Below are 23,055 nucleotides of genomic sequence, written 5' to 3'. Positions count from 1 at the left end.
AGAAAATCTGCTAAGGCAATTACTCTACAACCCTTTTCAACCTCTCATGCTCCCCCTTCTTTATTCCAGTCATTCCGAAAATATTTTTAAAAATAATTTCATTCTTTTTTAAGAATATAATACTTAAAAATATATTATGTAGCATAATATATATATTATGGATATATAAAAATATATCATATTCCATGAACAAAGCCAACAAGCATGGTCAAAGGTCCTCACTTTTCTGCTGATGAAAATGAGGTACCAAGAGGAAAAAAGACTTGGCCAAGATCACATGGCCAATCACTAGCAGAGGTTCTATCACAGGTATATTCAATTCTAGAATATTTTAGGTGGAGAAGCTTTTCTAACGAACAGAAGCACTATTTAATAGCAATATATTATTCTACAGCCTTCTTGAGATGTGACATATCTTGTACTACCTCCCTATCTCACCAATCATCCTATAAAAGTATTTCTTAGATTTATAAAATGAAATAAAAATAATAATGTATACCTCACTAAGGGGAATATTTAGATTTCCCAAATTAATTATCATAATGAGATGATGATGCAGACATTTCTGTTTTATAATGAGGAATTTGAGGCCCATAGGCAATAAGAAACACACCTTAGCCCACCCAGCCGTTGTTGAAGCAACAATTAAAAAAAAAAAAATCTAGAGGATTCTAACTTCCCTTCATGGACTCTCCTAAAAGTCAGAGTTAGGGTTGGTCAATCAGAACCATTAAAGGCAAGTAGAATACCATATTGATAAGAGTATCAACAATTCCATCCTGAAAGATTTATTTAACACTTAAACTGCCTCACTCTTAAAATCATAGTTTAAATTACATAATGCAAAACTGATAGCATGCTAAAGTAAAAGACCACACCCACTATCACCAGCAAAGAAATAAAAGTCTTAAAAATCTAATTATCAAGACAGATCTAATATGCATATATTAAACACCACACCTATCACATGAAAACGTAAGTTTATTATAAGGTAAAAATCAAGTCTTATAAACTTCAAAGTTTATAAACTAGATAATAGATAAAGTTTATTACAAAGATGTTTATGAACTCCATATATAGTTTTAAAACTAATTCTACATTTCTGTAAACTTAAAAACAAAGATCAAAATAGCCGATGTGAAAAGAAGAACATACATGAACACTGAAATAATATTCAAATTAAATACTAATAAAAATATTATCAACTTGCTGGATGAAGGTAAAGCAAAATTTAGAGAAAATATAGAATCAGTGTTTCTGTATTAGAAAAGAAAAATAAAATACAAACATTATAATAGAAAGGACTGTATAAATTTAAAATTTGGCCTTTGAGAAGACATATGTGAAGTTTACAAATATCAAAGTTGATCATGAAAAGAAGAAAGTACTTCTAAATAACATAGGAAAAGAAAAAAGTACAAAATACAAAGATTAAAAAAATATTGTAAAAAGGGATAAAAACATTATGCTAACCAGTGGAAGTTTAGGTGAGATGGATTTTTAGAAATGTATAAATTATTGGGGCGCCTGCGTGGCTCAGTCGGTTGAGCGTCCGACTTTGGCTCAGGTCATGATCTGGCGGTCTGTGGGCTCGAGCCCCGCGTCGGGCTCTGTGCTGACAGCTCAGAGCCTGGGGCCTGCTTCGGATTCTGTATCTCCCTCTCTCTCTGCCCCTCCCCCACTCATGCTCTGTCTCTGTCTCAGAAATAAATAAACATTAAAAATTTTTTTGATTAAAAAAAAGAAATGTATAAATTATGAAACTAATTTTAAAAATGCAAGACTTAATTTTATTACCATAATAGGATGAGTTCTTACAAATCTCTCCCATACACACACAAATACCACACCAAACCTAGCCACATTCATAGGGTAAGTAGAGCACGCACATCTTAATAAGACAGAAAGCATAAAAATTGGAATGGAAGAAGCAATAATGTCATTATTAAGAAACAATACGATAATATGGAAAAAGAAGGCATTGGTGAGAATATAGTACCAACGGGAATTCTCAAAGTGTCGCTGGTCTGCATATAAATATGCAAGCAATTTAGAAGTCAGTTTGGCAGCATGTACTACATTTGAGCATTCACATGCCATATAACCAAGCAATACCACTTCCTGAGCAATATCCCCTTAAGGTCTTTATACTTTCACCATAAGACATGGACAAAAATATAGTGTTGCTCAAACTGCTTTTATGCATCAGTAATGGTCTTTTTGAGTTGGTGATAATTTCAAAATCTAATATGACAAGAAATCTTCCCCTAAGAAACCAGTGTCAAGTGTAGACTTCCGTCTTAAATTTTTACTCTGAATAATGCATTAAGAATAAACAAACGACGATGGGGCACCTGGGTGGCTCAGTCACTTAAGCATCTGACTTCAACTCAGGTCATGATCTCGCAGTTTGTGGGTTTGAGCCCTGCGTCAGGCTCTGTGCTGAAATCTCAGAGCCTGGAGCCTGCTTCTGATTCTGTGTCTCCCTCTTTCTGCCCCCACCCCCCACTCATGCTTGTCTCTATCTCTCAGAAATAAACAACAAAATTTTAAAGAAAGAATAAATAAACTTGACAATGTTATGTAACGGAAATTCCACAGAACTAGACCTCGGTATTCTTGGATCTCTTCTAGGTTCCATGATTTATAAACTTTTTTCTTTTTTAATTAATTAATAAAATAATACCTGTATTATTTCATATATTCTTAAATTGGAATACCAGATGGAAGATGGAAGGTAAATAGAAAACATCAAGTATAACAGGACAGTTTGCAAAAGGAAGTGGCTTCTGTAAACGTTTTCTACGGGGCCATGGCTGACAGTGTTTGGTGAATACCGATGCCTGTGCTTACCAGCTGCTGGCCTTGGACACCCCAGGCTGCATACTGCAAGACGGAGTCCTCTACTTCTGGAGGATTTAACTCCCAAACTTCCCTTGAAAAAAGGTAAATATTTTTACATGAACAAATTGACATTGACACCAATAATTTAGTTGGACAACTGCTAATGAAGACCAGAATCAAAGAACTTACCTTGTGTGTATGTTGTAAATCACATATGAAGCAGTATAGGAATAATGAAAAATCTGAAATTAAAAGAAAAAAAGAGTTATGGACCCTAGGTTGCAATAAAAGCTCTATCTTAAGGTGCAGATATGTTCTTAATAAAATCCGGGAAGTCCAAGAATTGATTTTAGAGAGAAATCAAATGTGAACTGTTCCAGTTCTGAGCCTTACTCCAGAAGCCTCATGACTCCTCTGACTGTCCTTCCAACCCCTTATTCAACCTAGTCCATACTTAATATAATTGTGATTATATTGCTGTCTTGTTTAAAATACCAAATGATTCCTCATTGCCTATAAAATAAAGTTCAAGCTTCAATGATGTTCAAGGCTTTTGGTACTTTGGTTTCTACACACACTTTTCCAGCTTTACCATTCCACTACTTCCCTTTACCTAGTCTCTGCTTCAATCACATTAGACACATTCCTGCTGTATATCCTGAACTTTTTCTTTTTTTCCCCCTGCTAGGACATCTTCGGGGAAAACTTATATTGTTACTTTCTTTTTTCAGCACATAATTATAAAAGCCTCTTTTATTCCAGTACTGGATGTACACTGCACAAATATTATAATATTGTCAATTAAAACTCCCTAGAAGTCAAATTGCTATTTCTTCCTTTTGCAATAATAGGTTCAATTAAACATGATTGGCCACATATTTTGGGCAGACAATACTAGCATTGTCTATTTGCATTAAAATCACAATTCTTCCACCATTTATTATAGTATTGTGTTTTATAATCAAGCTTTATTCTCCCATTCCTTTTAAAATCACTATTAAATCTAAGATTGCCTTTGCTGTAGAGTTGCAGAAGCAAAAATAACTTTTCCTGGTTGCTATTTTGGCATTCACACTTTATGCTATAAAATTCCATATTTGACTACAAATTTTAAACCTTGAATTTACTACGAGAGCTGACAAAAAGATAAGAAATGTGACCACCTCTATAAACATTTTTTCCCCATCTCAGAAAGTTCTGTTGCCAAAGCAAACTGCCAAGTGAGCACTTTGTCTTCCAAGCAGACAAATGTGTCAATGACGTTATGGGTAAAAGGAGTTCGTCTCTTCATCCTGCCTGTTAATTAGCCAACACACTCTAGCTGAATTCTAGGTTCACAGGCATCTTGAGAGAAAGAGTTCCTGGGCATTAGTGTTTTAGTCAAAGGAGGCCAAAACAACCAAGACAAAACCAGATATAACCACTGAATTTTGCTCTCTTTCTGTAATTCTTATTACAGACTTTGCTGACTCTTCTCAATGCATGAATCAAAAGGTTTCCAAATGATGTCCTCCAAATGATGTACTTTGGAAAGGGGGATATATAAACCCACTTTTTGCTTCATAGTTCTTAGCCCAGTACAACATTTTCCCCCATAGTTCATGCGTTGAGGTGGAAGTCCACAATAAAATTAACCTTAACTTGCCTTCAGACTCACAGCAAGCTGAAGTAACCAATTGTGGGGTTTCACCTCTTTTACAGGTGTCTCACAAAGCCAGTAGTCTGCCGTCTACAGATAACTAGAAACTAACCATTTATTCCTAGTTTAGGGCTTTCCTCTAAATCCACTTGTCTTTGGAGTGTGTGTGTGTGTGTGTGTGTGTGTGTGTGTATACTTCCAGCAGATCTCAAACACTTCCTGTTTTATAACTTTCCATAATTAAAATAGTACTCGATGCCCACAATAGAATATAATAAGTATAAAGTAGGAAGGATCTTGAACAGGGTTAGAGGTAGAAGTTTCCTTTCATACATTTGTTTGCATAGTGCTGCAGAGATTTCAAAAGGGGGATTTTTCAAAGCGAATTTGATTTAGCTTTACTGAACATCTTTATTAAGGTGCACTGGTCTAACACTGTGTTAATCTGCATTTCTCTCTCTCTCTCTCTCCCAATCTTTCTCTCTCCTTCTCCCTCCTACTCCGTGGATAGGATGTCTATTGTTTTTATCATTTCCTCATTTCCTTTTATCCCAAATTCCTCTTCTACATTAGCTACGTAGGTTTTATTGCAGGATGAGAGGATAAAGATCGAGTCACGAAGGTTAGGAACAGTCTTTTTCCTGTAATGATTGGCTGCTGCATAATGAGAGCCAAAGTGAACGTCTGATGAGATCCTTGGGGAGAAAGATATTTCACAGCCCGAAATCACATATTCATCGCATCTCTGCAAATGATGTTCCACTGCCTGTAAGAGAGTGTGAAGGGTTATGGCAAAGGTAGTGGGAGTGGGGCAAACTTAAGAAATACTATGTAACAACTTGATCAAAGCTTACTTCTGGAAACTAGCCTTGCGATGTCCAATTATTAAATCTCATGATGCCAAAGATTTTGGGTGGAACAGAAAGCTTCATAAGATCCTGCAATCCAGTCTCATCCCTATTTGTCTACATTACTTTGGAACCTCAAGAAGAGGTTGATTACTAAGTGTTCATTGCTAAGGGTAGGATAATTGGTTCTCCTTATTTGCTGTAGTTTTGTGCTGTAAGTCATCGCAAACACTGAATTAGCAAATACAGAACCATCGCCTCCTAGAAGAAATACTCAGCTAGTTTCCTATGAGTCTCTGGTCACAACATTTCTATCAACCAATCAGTACATAACATTGTTTCATGTGTATTTCTTTCGAAAGACACTATTTAATATTTAATATTGTTGATTCATTAACTCTGAACTCCTGGCCAGCAGCATTACAACTCATGCCTGAATAAAGTTTATCTGACACGTGTGCTTTCTTTGTAAAGCATATCACAGCCTCTTGTACCTAGCCACAACACTAGAGAGCACTTCAGCACTGTGCTTGGGGGGTATTTTAAACAGCAAACGCATCAACACAAAATACAACTGTGAAAAGCAGAGCACTAAAAGGACTATGAAAAGGACACTAATTCACGGTATGATAGCTGAAACAAGAAGGCAGAGTATCATCCTGTTTGATCTCAGCTCGGCAAGTATGTATCAGGCAGCCCAAATGTTTTGCAGCTCTGCATGTGTCTGGAAATGCCTAAGAAACACAGAGTATTGATCTTGAGGTTATAAGTAAATTTTAGAAAACAACTAAATTTGGAAATCTGGAATCCACAAATAATAAAGATCAACAGTATTGGTAATATAGACATAGCATGCTATATTACTGGAAGAAAGAAACAAAAAATAAGCATATTTAAGACTTGCCAGAACTTTGACACAAGAAAAACACAAAAGTTATCCAGAATGGTGGCATTCATGTTCTGCAAATGAAAGCTAGCTACCTCCATTCGTTTATCAAACATTTTTAAGCAACTTCTTTGACACAAGCCCTGCACTTAGTACCATTAAAAAAAAAAAAAAAAAAAGATTGTGGGTCACCTGGGTGGCTCAATCAGTTCAGTTTCTGACTCCTGATTTCAGTTTAGGTCATGATCTCATAGTTCATGGGGTCGAGCTACTTGTTGGGCTCTGCGCTTATCGCACAGAACCTGCTTGGGATTCTCTCTTTTCCTGTCTCTGTTCCCCTCCCTTGCTCTCTCTCGCTCTCAAAAATAAATAAACACTTAAACAATAATAATAATAAAGATTATTTAAAAATAGGATAAAATACAAAAGAATATCAATTGATCATTTTTATTTTACTCTATTTTATCTGTCGATTTATAAACATTTATTGAATACTAGCTATGTGCAAGCTCGTAAGTTCAGTTCCTTGCCAAATGCAAAGGCCATAATAAACGTAATTCCTGTCCCCAAGGAGCTCTTGATCCAGTCAGGGTGACAAGGTTGAGAAGCATTACATTAGTATAGAGCACTCTGTTGCAGGTCATGGTTAAATTAGGAATTGCAGATAATATACCTATAGGCTTTCCAAGAATCAATTAATCTTATTGGTTTCAAGATTGTAACTGTTAACAAGAACAATTTTTGAATTGAGCATATACTACACACTGGACTCAGCTGAGTGCTTTAAATATATTAACATTTAAGTACACCGTAAGAAATATATACTATCATTCACAATTCTCACGATAAGTGAAGCACTGAAAGTTTAAGTAGGAGACAGAGCCACAATTTGAGCTCACATCTGTCTGATTATTGTGACTTAATCTCTCTGCACATTCTCTTTCAGGGAGCTGGGACAGGAAGCACGGCTCCAGCTTTGCAAAAGATTCATTTCTGAAAGACCTATTAAGCCATCATGCAAAGATTTATTGACAGGAGTAGGCATGAATTAATTGTGATTACCATAGTGAAGAGAGATTTCATTTTAGAAAGATGATCTAATAGATCAGATTAAAAATGTAAATCCCCTTCTCCTTTAGCTGTTTTTCACATTTTTTTTTCCTTGGAATATCAGTTATTACCTAACACATCTATGGGGATTCGTGTCAAGGAGAGTTACGCTTACAGGAAACAAGAACAGGGCACTCCAGTAATTTACGATTAAACCAGAGGTTTATATCTCAGGGTGCCAAAGCTTTTTCTGCACTGCAGTTAAACTGCCGAATTGGTATAAAGAGCATGCATTTTCACGGCCTGGAGAATATTTAAAATAGGATTATGGATTTGCCATGGACTCAAGCAGTTAGGGAAACTACAATGTGAGGAAGCAAGTCTCTGAGTTAATAGCATTTACAAATAAATGCCAGGGAGAGAAAAAAACAATATAGGTAAAAGGGCACTTGTTTCTCTTGGAAGTAAGTGGTATGATGATGTCAAGCTTGTTCTAGGATGATGGAATCCCTTTTAAGATGAGTAAGTAGTGACTCTTTTGCTGGAAAAAATTTTATCTTTATTATTCAGTGAAGAACTAAGCTATCAGAATACTCGAATATAGTAAAAACAATTCATAAAATTTTAAGCTGCAGCTCTACAGAAATTTTCCTAAAACATTATATGAAAAAAGCTTTGTGAATGCTGATCAAGTATTGGTTGAAAGGGAAAGTAAACATCGGAGGGATTAAGGGTATATTAATATTTTTCAGTATTTTAATCTACTTTCATTTGTTTCCTCACTTAATGTTCATCATAAACTTTTAGATATTATTCACCAAGATATACAGTTAGTAAAACCAAGATTGCAGTCTAAATCTTACTGATTCCAAACAGGCAAGGACTGTTTTAATGTGTTACCACAAACATGAATTATGTAGTATTCTTTAATTACTTCACCATTACAATAAGTGGTAAGCACAGGAACATACTCGAGATGGTGAAACTAAATATAAATGTTGGTGAAAAAGATAACGTTTAGGTGTTGCTTGACTTCATCTCTATTTATGCCCAAACCTATATAAAACAAATAAAAATAAACTTACTACTACTACTACTAAAAAAAAAACACTATCTGCCAGAAGACGAATTTAGTCATTCTGTTAGTTAGATTGTAGGCATCACAAAGCCATCGCCACAGAAGTTACATAGTAAAAGTAATATTTATATTTCTCCTTGCCCTAATTGGGTCTAGTTGGGTTCCCATTTGGGAAAAAAAATAGGATATTATTCTGGCTATTTTAGTATTCATCATGTATTCATTCTGAACTAAATAGTATAGTCACTCTGAATTGAAATGTGATACTTTCAGCATAGTGTGTAAGTAGAAACCTAATAGGAGATTGTATTAGGTAAACATGTTTCCATATAATACATTAATTTTACTTAAGAAAAAGGATAGTTGATGATTCAAGTCTAAAAAGCAGGTAACACCAAAAATTACCTGGGCATCATTTCTCAATTCCAGGTAGGACTGCTGTGCTCAGAATATAATCCAACTGGGCTGAACATTATCAATAGCCAGCACAAGATGAATATAATGTATTATACAATAGGAGATCTTTGAATAAGTAGAATAAACCAATCTCTGATATATTCCATGTTAGATAAATTAACTGATCATCACAGACAAACCCCTTCAAATTGATCTTAGAATTCAGTTCATGAGAGGTCTATAATACAAAATTTCATTTCAATGATACTCCATAATCAAAGTTTCTTAATTATTTGACATGGAAATTTCACCATAATATACCTCTGATTAAAGTACCAACCTCATTGACAATGCCACTCTTTATAATAAAAATATTTTCATGTACCAGACCTTTCTGCATTAATTAATGCAAATAAGCTACTTTCACACCAATTGGCATTAAACTATTTCGAATGTCCAATCACTGAAAATGTCTGGTTTGATAACCTGAATAGCATGTAAAGGTTAATTACTGACACTGGTACAGTAGGTTTTCAGTTTGTGCTGAAATAAATTTATACATCATCTAACCATGTATAAACTAGTTTTCTCTCTAGCATGTCAATGCAGAAATAAATACATTGTAAGAGGACAGAGTGAGAGACAAACTCAACCTTATTCCTATGTAGTGTTAGAACTAGAAAGTCAAGAATGAAAATCAACGTTTCCACATACAAATATTTTGCAGGTTCCCAGTGACTGAACCAAGTATGTAACTTAGAAAGTGGTCCATTCTTTCCCCAGAAACTTTGGTGAAAAAGTTCTCTCTTCATTTAAATTGAATTAAAATGTAGTTTATGTTTTCGTGAGAAATTTATTTGTAATATTTAATCTGCGCATCAGGAAAATACAGCAAGCAAGATATATCCAACTGTTTTGATACAAAATTTAGAGGAAAAACTGTATGGGAATTATTTAGTTATTCCATGAGGTTATGCCAAGAGAATAGAGCCAGAAAAACTCAAACCAATTTCAATTGGCAACTTTTTAATATCTTGAATAAAAGTCTTATGACCAGAGTGTCCAACACGGTGGCATAGGAAGACTCTTAATTCACCTCCTCCCAAAGAGACACCAAATCTACACCTATATGTAGAGTAATTTCTTCAAAAGAACTGGAGGCTGATTGAACCGCTTCCACACAGCAAACACTGAAGAGACCATATAGAGAAGGGTAGAAGAGACAGAGACCCAGTAATGACAGGAACCCTACACTGATGTGAAACCTACAGTAAGGAGATACCACTGAAGGGTCTCCCCTGCCCTGAGGCGCAGCAAAAACAAACAAACAACAACAAAATGAAAACAAAAACCGAGCAATTTAAAGGACAACTACAGCCTTAGAGATAAAAAAAAAAATCCATTTACTAACCCTAGAGTAACTGACACAGGCAGGGAACTACTGGAATTCTCTCTGGAGTCAGAGGTGCTAATGAGCACCATTTTTTATGTTCTCTCTTCACCTTGATAGCACAGATGGGAGTAGGGTCCAGATACTCTAACTGGACTGCTAGGGCTGCCCCAGTGCACCTTGAGTTCCTAGCCCTCACCAATTCCAGCCATCCCACCAAGACAGCCCAGTAATGCACATTTTGGGATCTCCCACAACTTGTGCCCACTTCAGCCCCAGTTGGCTTGTCAAAGCCACCAGGCATACACAGTTTACAAAAATAATACTCTGACACAAGGCCACTCCTTCAAGACCGGTAGAGGCAGCTATTCCATCTAACTCATAATGTTTTTATGTTTGTCTAACATAAAAATCCACAATGAGGAGACAGAGAAATAGGTTCCAAATAAAAGAACAAGAAAAAAAAAAAAAAAACAGTGGGGAAAACACACATACACTAATGAAACAGAGACTAGTAATTTACCTGATAAAGACTTCAAAGTAATGGCCATAATGATGCTTAACAAAAGTGGGAGAAGAATGGAAGAACACAGTGTGCACTTCAACAACAACAACAAAAACAATGACAAAAATATAAGAACCAACCACAGTTACGGAATACAGTAACTGAAATGAAAAATACACTATGGAAATCCACAACAGAAGAATGGATCAATGTTCCGGGAGACAGAAGAGTGTCATGCAAACAGAACAGCAAAAAGAAAAACAAAAAGAATTTAAAAAAAATTAAGAATAATTTAAGGATCTCAGAGACAACATCAAAAGCAATAGCATTCACATTATAGGGATCCCAGAAAGAGAAGAGAGAAAGGGCAGAAGACTAATTTGAAGTAATAATGGCTGAAAAATTCCCTAACCTAGAGAAGGAAACAGACATCCAGGTCTAAGAAGGATAGAGAGTATCAAAGAAGATGAACCCAAAGATATATACATCATGATATAATATAATTAAAATGGCAACAGCTAAAGGTAAACAGAATATAAAAGTCAGCAAGAGAAAAACAAAACAAATTATCACATATAAGGGAAATACTGGCAGGCTACAAGCTGATTTTTCAGCAGAAACTTTGCAGGCCAGAAAGGAGTGACAGGATATAATTAAAGTGCTAAAAGGAAAAATAAAAATAAAAACAAAAAACAAAAAACCTAACCAGAATACTGTATCTGCCAAGGTTATTATTTGGAATTGAAAGAGAGATAAACAGTTTCCAAGTGAAGCACTGGTTTATCACCACAAAACTAACATTATAAGACTTGTTAAAGGGTCTTCTTTAATTAAAAAATAAAAACCATAACTAGAAATAGGAAAGCATATGAAAGAAAAAATCTCACTGGTAAAGGCAAATATATTAAAAAGGATGTGGGTTGGCCACTTAAATATTTAGTATGAATGTTAAAAGACAAAAATTGTGAAATCACCTGTAACAACAATTAGTAGTTAAAGAATACACAAAGTAAAAAGATGTAAAACATAATGTTACTAAAAACAGGGTCGGAGTAGTAAAAATATAGGGCATTTGAACTTACGTGACAATCAGCTTAAAATAATCTACACTATATATAAGTCAATATGTATGAACCTCATAGTAACCACAAACCGAAAATCTACAATAAATGTACAAAAAATAAAGAGAAAGAAACCCAAACGTAACACAAAAGACAGTCATCAAATCATAAAGTAAGACCAAGAAAAGAAAGGAACAGAGAACTACAAAAACAACCAGAAAAAAATTAGAAAATATCTGTAAGTACATACTTATCAATAATTATTTTAAATGTAAATGGGATAAATGCTCCAATCAAAACGTGTAGAGTGACTGAATAAATGCAATAAACAAACAGAAACAATAACAAAACAAGACCCAGCCATTTTAATAAAAGTATGGAGGTTTTTCAAAAAATTAAAAGTAGAATTACCATATGATCTAGTAATTCCACTACTGGGTATTTATCCAAAGAAAACAATAACACTGATTTGAAAAGATACATGCACCCTTATGTTTAAGGCAGCGTTATTTATAATAGGCAAGATATAGAAGCAACCCAAGTGTCCATAATTAATTGGTTAAAAAACATGTAGTATAAACAGACAATGGCATATTAATCATAAAATGAAGGAGATGTAGCCATTGGCAATAACATGAGTTGACCTAGAGGGTATAATGCTAAGTGAAACAAGTCAGACAAAGAAAGATAAATACATATGATTTCACTCATATGTGAAATTTAAGAAATAAACAAGGAAAATAAATGGAAAGAGACACAAAAAAATACTCAAATAGAGAAAACAAACAAGTGACTTCCAGAAGGGACGGAGTTGAAGTAGAAGATTAAGAGTACTCTTATTGTGATGAGCAATGAGTAATATAATTGTTGAATCATTATATTGTACACCTGAAACTAACACTGTATATTATACTTTGAACAAACAAACTAAAAACAAGATCCAGTTATATACACTGCCTTCAACACAGACCTAAAGATATACACAGACAGAAGGTGAAGGGGTGATAAAGAATATTCTATGAAAATGCAAAGAAAAATAGTTGGATTAGCAATACTCATACCAGACAAAATAGACTTTAAAACAAGGAATGTAACTAGGACAAAGAAGTATATTACATAATGATAATGCTAAGAAGAGGACATAACCCATAAATATTTATGCAACCAAAATAGAAGCACCTAAATATATAAAGCAAATATTAACAGACATAAAGAAAGAAATTGGCAATAACACAGTATAGTAGGGAACTTTAATATCCCACTTATATCAATAGATAGATCATCCAGACAGAAAGTCAATATGGAAACATTGACCTTAAAAGACAGAGTACACCAGGTGGACTTAATATATACATATGTGTGTCTGTGTATATATTATATATAATATTATATATTACATACTATACATGTAATATATATAATATATGTGTGTATATATATACATAAATATATATATATATAAAACATTTCATCTAACTACTCAATACATATTCTTTTCAATGCACATGTAATATTATTCATAATAGATCACCAGTTAGGCCATAAAACAGATACTTATAAATTTAAGAACATTAAAATCATATCAAGCATATTTTCTAACAAAATGTTATAAAACTAGAAATCAATTACAAGAAGGAAACTGCAAAAACCCCAGACACATGGAGGCAAAACAAACAAATGGCTCAACAGAGAACTCAAGAAATTAAAAATTACCTTGGGAGCAATGAAAATGGAACCACGATATTCTAAAATCTTTGGGATGAAGCAAAAGCAGCCCCAAGAGGGAAGTTCATTGTGATATAGGCTTACCTCAAAAAATAAGAAAAATCTCAATTAAATCTAATTTTATATGTAAGGGAATTGAAAAAAGAAAAATAAAGAAAAAAATGAAGCCCAACATTAGTAGAAGGAGAGAAATGGTCAAAGATAAGAGCAGAAATAAATGAAATAGAGACTGGAATCAATAGAAAAGATCAGTGAAACTAAAAGCTGCTTCTTTCAAAAGATAAAATCAATAAACCTCTAGCCAGACTCATCAAGCAAAAAAGGAGGAGTGCTCAAATTAATAGAACCTGGAATAAAAGAGAAGTTACAACTGATACCACAGAAGTACAAACGATCAAAAAGAGAATACTATGAAAAATTATATGCAAACACATTAAAAAAATAACTAGAAGAAATGGATGTTACTAGAAGTACAAAATCTTCTAAAACTGAACCATGAAGAAATAGGAAATCTGAATAGATAGAAATCTGAACTAGTAATGAAATTAAATCAATAATTTTAAAAACTCCCAACAAACAGAGGTTCAGGACCATATGGCCTTATAGGTGAATTCCACCAAACATTTAAAGTGTTAATGCCTATTATTCTCAAATTATTCCAAAAAATTGAAGAGGAAGGAATGCTTCCAAACTCATTTTACCAGACAAGCAATACCCTGATACCAAAACCAAAGACACTATGAAAAACAAAACAAACAAAACAACAACAACAAAAGGAATGGAAATTAAATTAGAAGCGAATATTTCTTTTGAACATAGATGCAGAAATCTTCTAAAAATATTGGCAAACTTAATACAATATGTTAATAGTATCAGACAGCACTATCAAGATTTATTCCAGGGATGTGGGATTGTTCACCATTCACAAATCACTCAACATGATACACTACATTAACAACAGAAAAGAGAAAAATCATATGATCATCTCTACTGATTCAGAAAAATCATCTGACAAAATTTAACCTCATTTTATTTTAATTTAATTTAATTTTATTTTATTTAGAGAGAGAGAGAGAGCAAGCAAGCATGCAGGCAGATGAGAGGGGAAGAGGAAAAGAGAGAGAGAATCTCAAGTAGGCTTCATGCTCAGAACAGAGTCCAACAGAGGGCTAGATCCCACAAACCTGGAATCATGACCTGAGCTGAAATCAAGAAGCGGACATTCGACTGACTGAGCCACCCAGGCACCCCTAACATCTATTTATGATAAAAACTCTCAACACAGGGGGTATGGAAGGAACATACCTCAGCATAACAAAGGCCACATATGACAACAAGGTCATGACAAACATCATATTCGGTGTTAAGAAGTTGAAAGCTTTCTCTTGAAGATCGGTAACAAGAGGCCCACTCTTGGCACTTTTATTCAACATAGTACTGGAAGTCCTAGTCACAGCAATTAGGCAATGAAAACAAATAAAAGACATCTAAACTGTAAAGGAAGAAGTAAAACTGTTGCTATTTGTAGATGACATGAAACTATATAGAAAACCTTAAAGACTCCACCAAAAACTTACTAGAACACATCAATGAATTCAGTAAAGTTTCAAGATATAAAATTAACATACAGAAATGGGTTGCATTTCTATATGTGAATAATGAGCTATCAGAAAGAGACATTAAGACAATAATCCCATTTACAATTGTATCAAAAAAGAATAAAATCCCTAAGGATAACTTTAACCATGGAGTAAAAGACCTGTACTTTGAAAACTAAGACACTGATGAAGGAAACTGAAGATGACACAAATGAATGGGAAAATATACTGCACTCAGGAATTGAAAGAATTAATGTTGTTAAAATGTTGATACCCCCCAAACCAATCTACAAATTTAATGTAATCCCCATTTAAACACCAATGGCATTTTTTTTACAGAACTAGAAAAAGAATCCTAAAATTTGTTTGGAACCACAAAAGACCCTGAATACCCAAAGGAATCTGGAAAAAGTAAAACAAACCTGGAAGTATCATGTACCTGATTTCAAGCTATACTACAAAGCTGTAGTAGTAATTAAAACAATCTGCACAAAAACAGACACATAGATCAGGAGAATAGAATAAAGAGACCATAAATAAACCCACAGCTTTAGGGTCTATTAATCTATGGCAATTGCAAAGGAGGTAAGAATATAAAATGGAAAAGTCAGTCTCTTCAACAAAGGGTGTGGGGATAACTGAACAGCTACATGGAAAAGAATGAAACTAGACAACTGTCTCATACCATTTACGAAAACAAATTCAAAATGGATTAAAGACTTGAATGTAGGACCTGAAACCATAAAACTCCTTTAAGACAACACAGGTAATAAACTTTTTAACATCATCTTAGCAGTTTTTTTTTTGGGGGGGGGCAGTCTCCTCAGGCAAGGGCAACAAAATCTAAAATAAACAAATGGGATTACATAAAACTAAAACTTTTGTACAGTGAAGAAAACCACCAACAACATGAAAAGGCAATCTACTGAATGGGAGAAGATATTTATAAATCATACATTCAATAAGGGGTTAATATCCAAAATAGAAAAAAAGATGCTACACAATTTAATACAAAAAATTAAAAATGGGAAAAGGACTTAAATAGACATTTTTTTTTCCACAGAAGACATATACATGGCCAATAGGCACATGAAAAAAGGCTTAACATCACTTATCAAATGGGAAATGCAATTCAAAACCACAAGGAGACAACACCTCACACCTGTCAGATTGATTATTATCCAAAGGACAAAAAATAACAAGTGTTGGTGAGGGTGTGGAGAAAAAACCCTTGTATACTGTTGGCGGGAATGTAAACTGCTGCAACTACCATGGAAAACAGCATGGAGGTTCCTCAAAAATTTTAAAATAGGACTACCATACAATCTGGCAATCCCAGTACTGGGTATTTGAGGAAAATTAAAATACCAATTTGAAGAGAAATATGCACGCCTATGATCATTGTAGCATTATTTACAATATCTAAGATATGGAAGCAAACTAAATGTCCGTAGATACATGAATGGATGAAGATGATGTGATAGATAGATATCTTCATCTATTTTATTATATACATTACATATAAATATTACACATCCATTATGAAAGAATGAAATATAGCCGTTGTGACAACACGGAAGGACTTAGAGGGTATTATGCTAAGTGAAATAAGTCAAACAGATACTGTATGATTTCACTTATTATATGTAATCTAAAAATCAAAACAAATGAATGAAACAAAACAGAAAGAGACTCACAGATATAGGAAACAACTTGTTGGTTACCGGTGGCAGTAGGTATGTGGGTGCAGGCACAAAAAGTGAATGGGATTAACAAGTACAAACTTCCAGTTATAAAATAAATAAGTCATGTGGATATACAGATAGGGAATATCATCAATAATTTTATAGTAACTTTATATGGTGACAGATGATAACTCAAGTTATCATGGGGAACATTTCATAATATATAAAATATTAAATCACTATCATATACACCCAAACTGATAGAATATTTTATGTCAGTTATATTTCAATATGTCTTACTATTAAGCAGGAAAAAAATTGTAGTTGTATAAATTTTGTATTTGTCACTTTTCACACTATACTTCCATAGACAATAGTCCTCTGCATTGAATAATTTTTAAATATTGGAAAAAATAATAATAAATATCATTTTCAAGAATGTATGATAATTTACAGAAGTATTTACATATTAATAGCTCTGATGATCAGATTTTTCACATATTATACAAAATGCTGAGATTATGTTCATTGCCCATTCATGTATATCCTTAGGATATATTCCCAGGAGCAAACTTTTAGATCAGAAGATATTCATGTTTTATATTTTGTTTCATATTAACTAGTCAAATTCTACAAAGACTGAAAACAATTTATACTGCTATGTGCTATACGTGTGGGGTGTGTGTGTGTGTGTGTGTGTGTGTGTGTGTGTATGTGTGTGTGTGTATGTGTGCGCTTAATGCCACAATAAAATAATGCTACCTGTTGTGCTGATTTGGGTTCTTTGAAAGACAAAAACAAACACAAACATAATTATTTAGAGTTGCAATTTGACTTTGATTTGGTTTGAATATCTTGTCATAGCTCTTAATATTTTATATTTCTTCATTTGTGTCTATCAGTGTATTTTCTATGGGGTTATTCATGTTTCTTTTTTTCTCATTGATTTCTAAAAGCTCTTATTACATTGTAAATCATAATTTTGTTTTCATGACTGAAACAAATATTTTACACAATTGCTTGTCTTTTCAACTGTGTGTGTGTTCTACAGAAACATTTTAAATCTTTTTTTTTTTTAATGTTTATTTTTAAGAGAGAGAGTGTGTGTGTGCAAGGTGGCAGGGTGAGGCCGAGAAACAGGGAGACATAGAATCCCAAGCAGGCTCCAGGCTGTGAGCTGTCAGCACAGAGCCTGACACAGGGCTCAAACCCACAGACTGTGAGATCATGACCTGAGCTGAAGTCGGACGTTTAACCATCTGAGGCACCCATGCACCCCAAATTTAAAATCTTTATGTGATTATTTCTAACAGTCATTTCCTATTTTAGAAACTAGTAGTAGGTCAAGAGAAGCTTTACTAACTCAACATTACACACTTTGCACAAGTATTTTTTATGGTAATTTTAACATCCATGATCTCCTGTACAAACTTGTCAAATCACTATGTAAAACATACTTAAACTAATGTAACCAAGTGTCAACTATATTTCCACTAAAAAAATTAAAAGTGAAAAAAAATTTATATTTATTCTCCAAATCTTATTTGAGATTACAGTTCATTAAAAATGTAAAAGCTTTGAAAAAGTCTTAAAATGTTTTAAAAATTTATAAAATTAAAAAAAACATTAAAAGATAAGATCCATGATCTCTTCAATGCACTTAAAAACATTTTTTCTTAAAAGTGTGAAGTATAACTCCAGTTTTTTGTCTTTTGTTTTTTGTGTATTTTTTTGTATTCCCCAAATAAGCAAGGAGTTGCCCAATATAATCAGTTTAGTATTTTTTCTTTATTAAAATATTCCTACATCTTATATATGCTTGACTTTTTCTGGATGATTTTCACCTTATTTATTTCTTTGCCTTTACCTGACTAGAATCACTATAATACAACCTTAAAATATACTTTCACACCTGAGAAGATTAGTTCATTTTCATCTTTTTTAGTGACATTATATATTCTAAATCTTGATTATTCAAGTGCAAGTCTTAATCTTCTGATTAAATTCTAGTCAAACTAAGAGGATTCAATATTGTAAATGGAAATGTTTTTGTTCATCACCTTAAAAAAAAACTGAGTCATTTCTTAAAACACCAGTATATCGGTCATAAGCATCATTCATTTGTTCCTGTTTTTATTTAATATCTTTCATCCTCATATTTATCTGTCTTCATGGTAGGAGTGAAGATTGCTGGGTATTAAAGTGTTTGTGTGGATTGTGTGTATGGCTCGACAGTTACTGTGAAAACTTGGACAAGTGACACAACTTTGCTTGCCTTAGTTTCCTGGAGATGATAACATCTTTGAAGAAAATCAATGCCTTTCTTTTAAAGGATGGGTGGTTACTGGGGGGGTTAATAAAGAGGGATTCTTATTAAGGGAAAGAGTTGTGGGCTGGAAGTATTTCAGAATAACTGACCTTGTGATAAAAATACAGGCAGGCACTGATAAAGATTAATGTGGTCTTTTATATGCTGCTTATGAAAAATGACCTGAATACTAACCTGATGAAAAAAAAACACTTTTTTTTTTCCCCAAAAGGAAAGAGAACTCAGGACAGAACTTTACAGAGGAATTATTCTAATGGTGATATTAATATCTGAAGAAAGTTGTTTTCTCTCGTAGCAAAGATAATACTCCACTACTTTCAACATAAAATCCCCCTGACATCTATACTTGTAAGGTTCCCGGTGGCATGAAACTCAAATACATAACAAATTGACTTTCAATCTCACATGCTGCATGTATATTCAACTGGCCTGGCATGTGATCCATGCCATCCCGGTTATTGCCCCAAACAGGGGTGTCTTCCAGAAGGGGCCAAATCTTCAGCCCTGAAGCTCAGCCAAACCAACTGAATATTGAAAATGCCAGAGGGGCGCCTGGGTGGCTCAGTCGGTTAAGTGTCCGACTTCGGCTCAGGTCATGATCTCATGGTTCGTGGATTTGAGCCCTGTGTCGGGCTCTGTTCTGACAGCTCAGAGCCTGGAGCCTGCTTCGGATTCTGTGTCTCCCTCTCTCTCTGACCCTCCCCCGTTCATGCTCTGTCTCTCTCTGTCTCAGAAATAAACATTTAAAAAAATTTAAAAAAAAAAAGAAGAAAATGCCAGAGATCATCCAGAAACCATCACGTAGACGAGGAATCAGAACCTGAGGTTCAAGAACAGATTTTTTTCTCCCTTAGGAAGCTAAATGCCACAAACTTGTAACTACTTGCAAAGGGGGGTTAGTATATATGACTTATACAAAAATCAGAAGATCCAGGGAAAATAATTTTAAAACTGAAGTACATAGATCTGTTTTCTTCACTTTTGTGCCCATTTCTGCTTCATTCCAAAAGCCTCGTGTTACACTTTGACTGATTAATGTTTTATGACTCCAAATTATCCTGACCCTCCTCTTTCTAAAAAATTGTATTCTGTATGTATGTTCTTCAAATTTTCTGAATCATAAAATTGATTAGAAGCACTTTATAAAAATATGATTTCTAGGAGATCACCTGAGATGAGACACTGAAATCTGTATTTTGGTGGGTGCCTCATGTCACCTTATTGTCAGGCAGGTTTGGGAAATGTTCTTCTGCTCTATCAAAATTCTCTTCATTTGGGCAGAAAGTAATTGGACAGAACCATCGGGGGCTAAAGAAGTTTCATTACAGAATATGAGAAAAGGGCTTCGAAGTCAATGTTCTTCCCTAATGTAAAATTAATCATCCTTTTCAGTTTAGACTGCAACAAGGAAGTTATTCTTTTCAGCAAAAGTACAAGGTTTTAAAATCTCTTCTCAATGCTGTATCATGGTCAGAATCCAGAAGTACCCAGGTATCAAATATCATTCCTGGCCCATTCAAAGAGAGAAGCTAGGCTCAGAGTAATAGACACTAATCTGGTATTACACACTCAATTGTATAGGGAAACCATCTTTTTTAAAAAGACCATTGTAGAAGATGCTGTATTTTCTTTAATTTAAAAGAATTATTCCTAATTGAGGCTTTGAACTTTCTGAAATAGAAATAAGAACCCACAGTTGAGCTAACAGTATCATGGTTCTGACTTGGATTAGAAGAAAATAGGATGGGGATTCAGGGAAATAGAGAAGACACTGAATAATAAGTAGATAACAAAGACCGGACAGAAGAAATACAGTTTTGTCAATGACCTGGTTAAGGCACTTGATGTGCTACAGGGATTTAGTCTCAGCAACCCATTACATTTAAATTCCATTGACTATATTCTGAACAGGGGACAGTTTCAGTTCCATATCTGGAAAAAAGGATGATCATGGGACTATCTCATAGGTTTACTGTGTATATAAAATGAGATACTGTGAAGTCCTTGGGATAATTCAGGGCCCAATAAACATTAGATGTCATTAACATTGTTTCTATGGTTATTAGGAATAACATGCTTGAGGGGAGCCTGGGTGGCTCAGTTGGTTGAGTGTCCATCTTCGGCTCAGGAGAGAACAGAATACTCCCCAACATGATCTCATGGTTCGTGGGTTTGAGCCCATGTTGGGCTCTGTGCTGACAGCTTGTAGCCTAGAGCCTGCTTTAGATTCTGTGTCTCCCTCTTTCTCTGCCCCTCCCCTGCTCATGCGCTCTCTCTCTCTCTCTCTCTCTCTCTCTCTCTCTCTCTCAAAAATAAATAAACATTAAAAAAATTTTAAAAGTGCTTTAAATAATTATATTATGTAGAGTTTTTTTTATACAATGTCAATTAATGTAGTCATCCTGAACTACACTGGGTTTTAATTGCACAATTATGTGTAATCATTTAGCCTTAGAAATATATAGACTCTTGGAGAACCTGGCTGGATCAGTCGGTAGAGCCTATGACTCTTGATCTTGGGGTTGTGAGTTTGAGCCCCATACTGGATGTAGAGATATTTAAAAATAAAATCTTTAAAAAAGAAATATCTAGACTCCTTAAACTCCTAATTAACAACTCCATTCAAGACTATGATACTTGGAGTTGAATGAAGAGATAGAAAATGTTCCTTACAAAATTCCTTCTTAGCCTATATTATTCCTAATTAGACATGTTCCACATGATATTAACTCGCTGAAATGTATTTGTTAGGAAGAAAGAAATTAAACTAATTTATTCTGAGGTTGGATAGGAGATAGCCAACTCAACAACAAAACTGCATTGATTTGTAATACCATCCTACTAAATACTACCATACTCAAGGACAAGAAAAAAAATCAATGAAAATGAGGACGAGGGGCGCCTGGGTGGCTCAGTCGGTTGGGCCGCCGACTTCGGCTCACGTCATGATCTCGCGGTCCGTGAGTTTGAGCCCCGCGTCGGGCTCTGTGCTGACAGCTCGGAGCCTGGAGCCTGTTTCAGATTCTGTGTCTCCCTCTCTCTGACCCTCCCCCGTTCATGCTTTGTCTCTCTCTGTCTCAAAAATAAATAAACGTTAAAAAAAAAAAAATTAAAAAAAAAAAAGAAAATGAGGACGAATAATAAAATCACTGAAAGCAAAAACATGTTCTTTTCAAAGATCGTTAATGTTGACAATCCTATAATAAGACTTACAAAAGAAAAAAAAAAGGGAAAACAAAACCAGAAACATTGGACATAAGAGTATCACCAAACCATTAGAAAGATATAAGGGGGCAGTTAGTACACTTCTGTATCTATAAATTTGATAAGTGAAATGGACAAATTTCTTGAAACATAAAACTAAAAAATCTTAAAATGATATAGGTTACCTAAAGAGTACTAGATATATTAAAGAAATTAAATTAATAGCTAATGTAATTTTGAAACAAAGAAAACTGCAAGTCACAATGGCTTCATGGGTGAACTCTATTAAGCCTTTAAAGTAGGACAAATACCAATACAACACACACATTACCAGAATACAGGAGAGAACAGAATACTCCCCAACTAATTTTATGAGGCCAGCATTATTTAATATGAAAATGAGATAAAGGCATTAAAATAGATACAACTGTCCAATATGCTTGATGAGCATAGGCACAGAAAGCCTCAAAACAAAATTCTAATGAAAAAATATATATATATAATGACCAAATAGAATTTATTCCAGATGCAAGACTGCTTTATTATTTGAAAATCAAGTATTATATTTCACATTCAACACCCCCATCACATTATATTGTAATTGATGCAGAAAAATCACTTGACATTTAATATCCATTCATGATTAAAATTTTTGAACAACTATAATTAGAAGCAAATATCATCAATGTGATATATAGTATTACCAAAACATACAGCTAATGTCATTCTTTATGATAAAATATTAAACGCTTATCTACCCTTGGAAGCAAGGCAAGGAATCCATTCTCCCCATTCTTGTTGAACATCATATTGGAAT

General features: G+C 34.1%; 1 protein-coding gene across 3 annotated transcripts in view; it reads right to left on the bottom strand.

Moving 5' to 3' along the window:
• Window positions 1-23,055, bottom strand: part of DPP10 (dipeptidyl peptidase like 10) — a 1,350,210-nt gene that overhangs the window by 157,996 nt on the left and 1,169,159 nt on the right. For all 3 annotated transcript variants that reach the window (XM_078451370.2, XM_078451369.2, XM_078451371.2), the window contains exons 6-7: window positions 3,034-3,086; window positions 2,854-2,935 (exon numbers count right to left, since the gene is read on the bottom strand). In XM_078451370.2, coding sequence (XP_078307496.1) covers window positions 2,854-2,935; window positions 3,034-3,086 — 135 coding nt within the window. The remainder of the gene's footprint in view (window positions 1-2,853; window positions 2,936-3,033; window positions 3,087-23,055) is intronic.

The sequence above is a fragment of the Panthera onca genome, chromosome C1, assembly GCF_046562875.1.
Source record: "Panthera onca isolate mPanOnc1 chromosome C1, mPanOnc1 haplotype 2, whole genome shotgun sequence".
Taxonomy (NCBI): domain Eukaryota; kingdom Metazoa; phylum Chordata; class Mammalia; order Carnivora; family Felidae; genus Panthera; species Panthera onca.
This window is presented reverse-complemented; position numbering and strand designations above follow the sequence as displayed.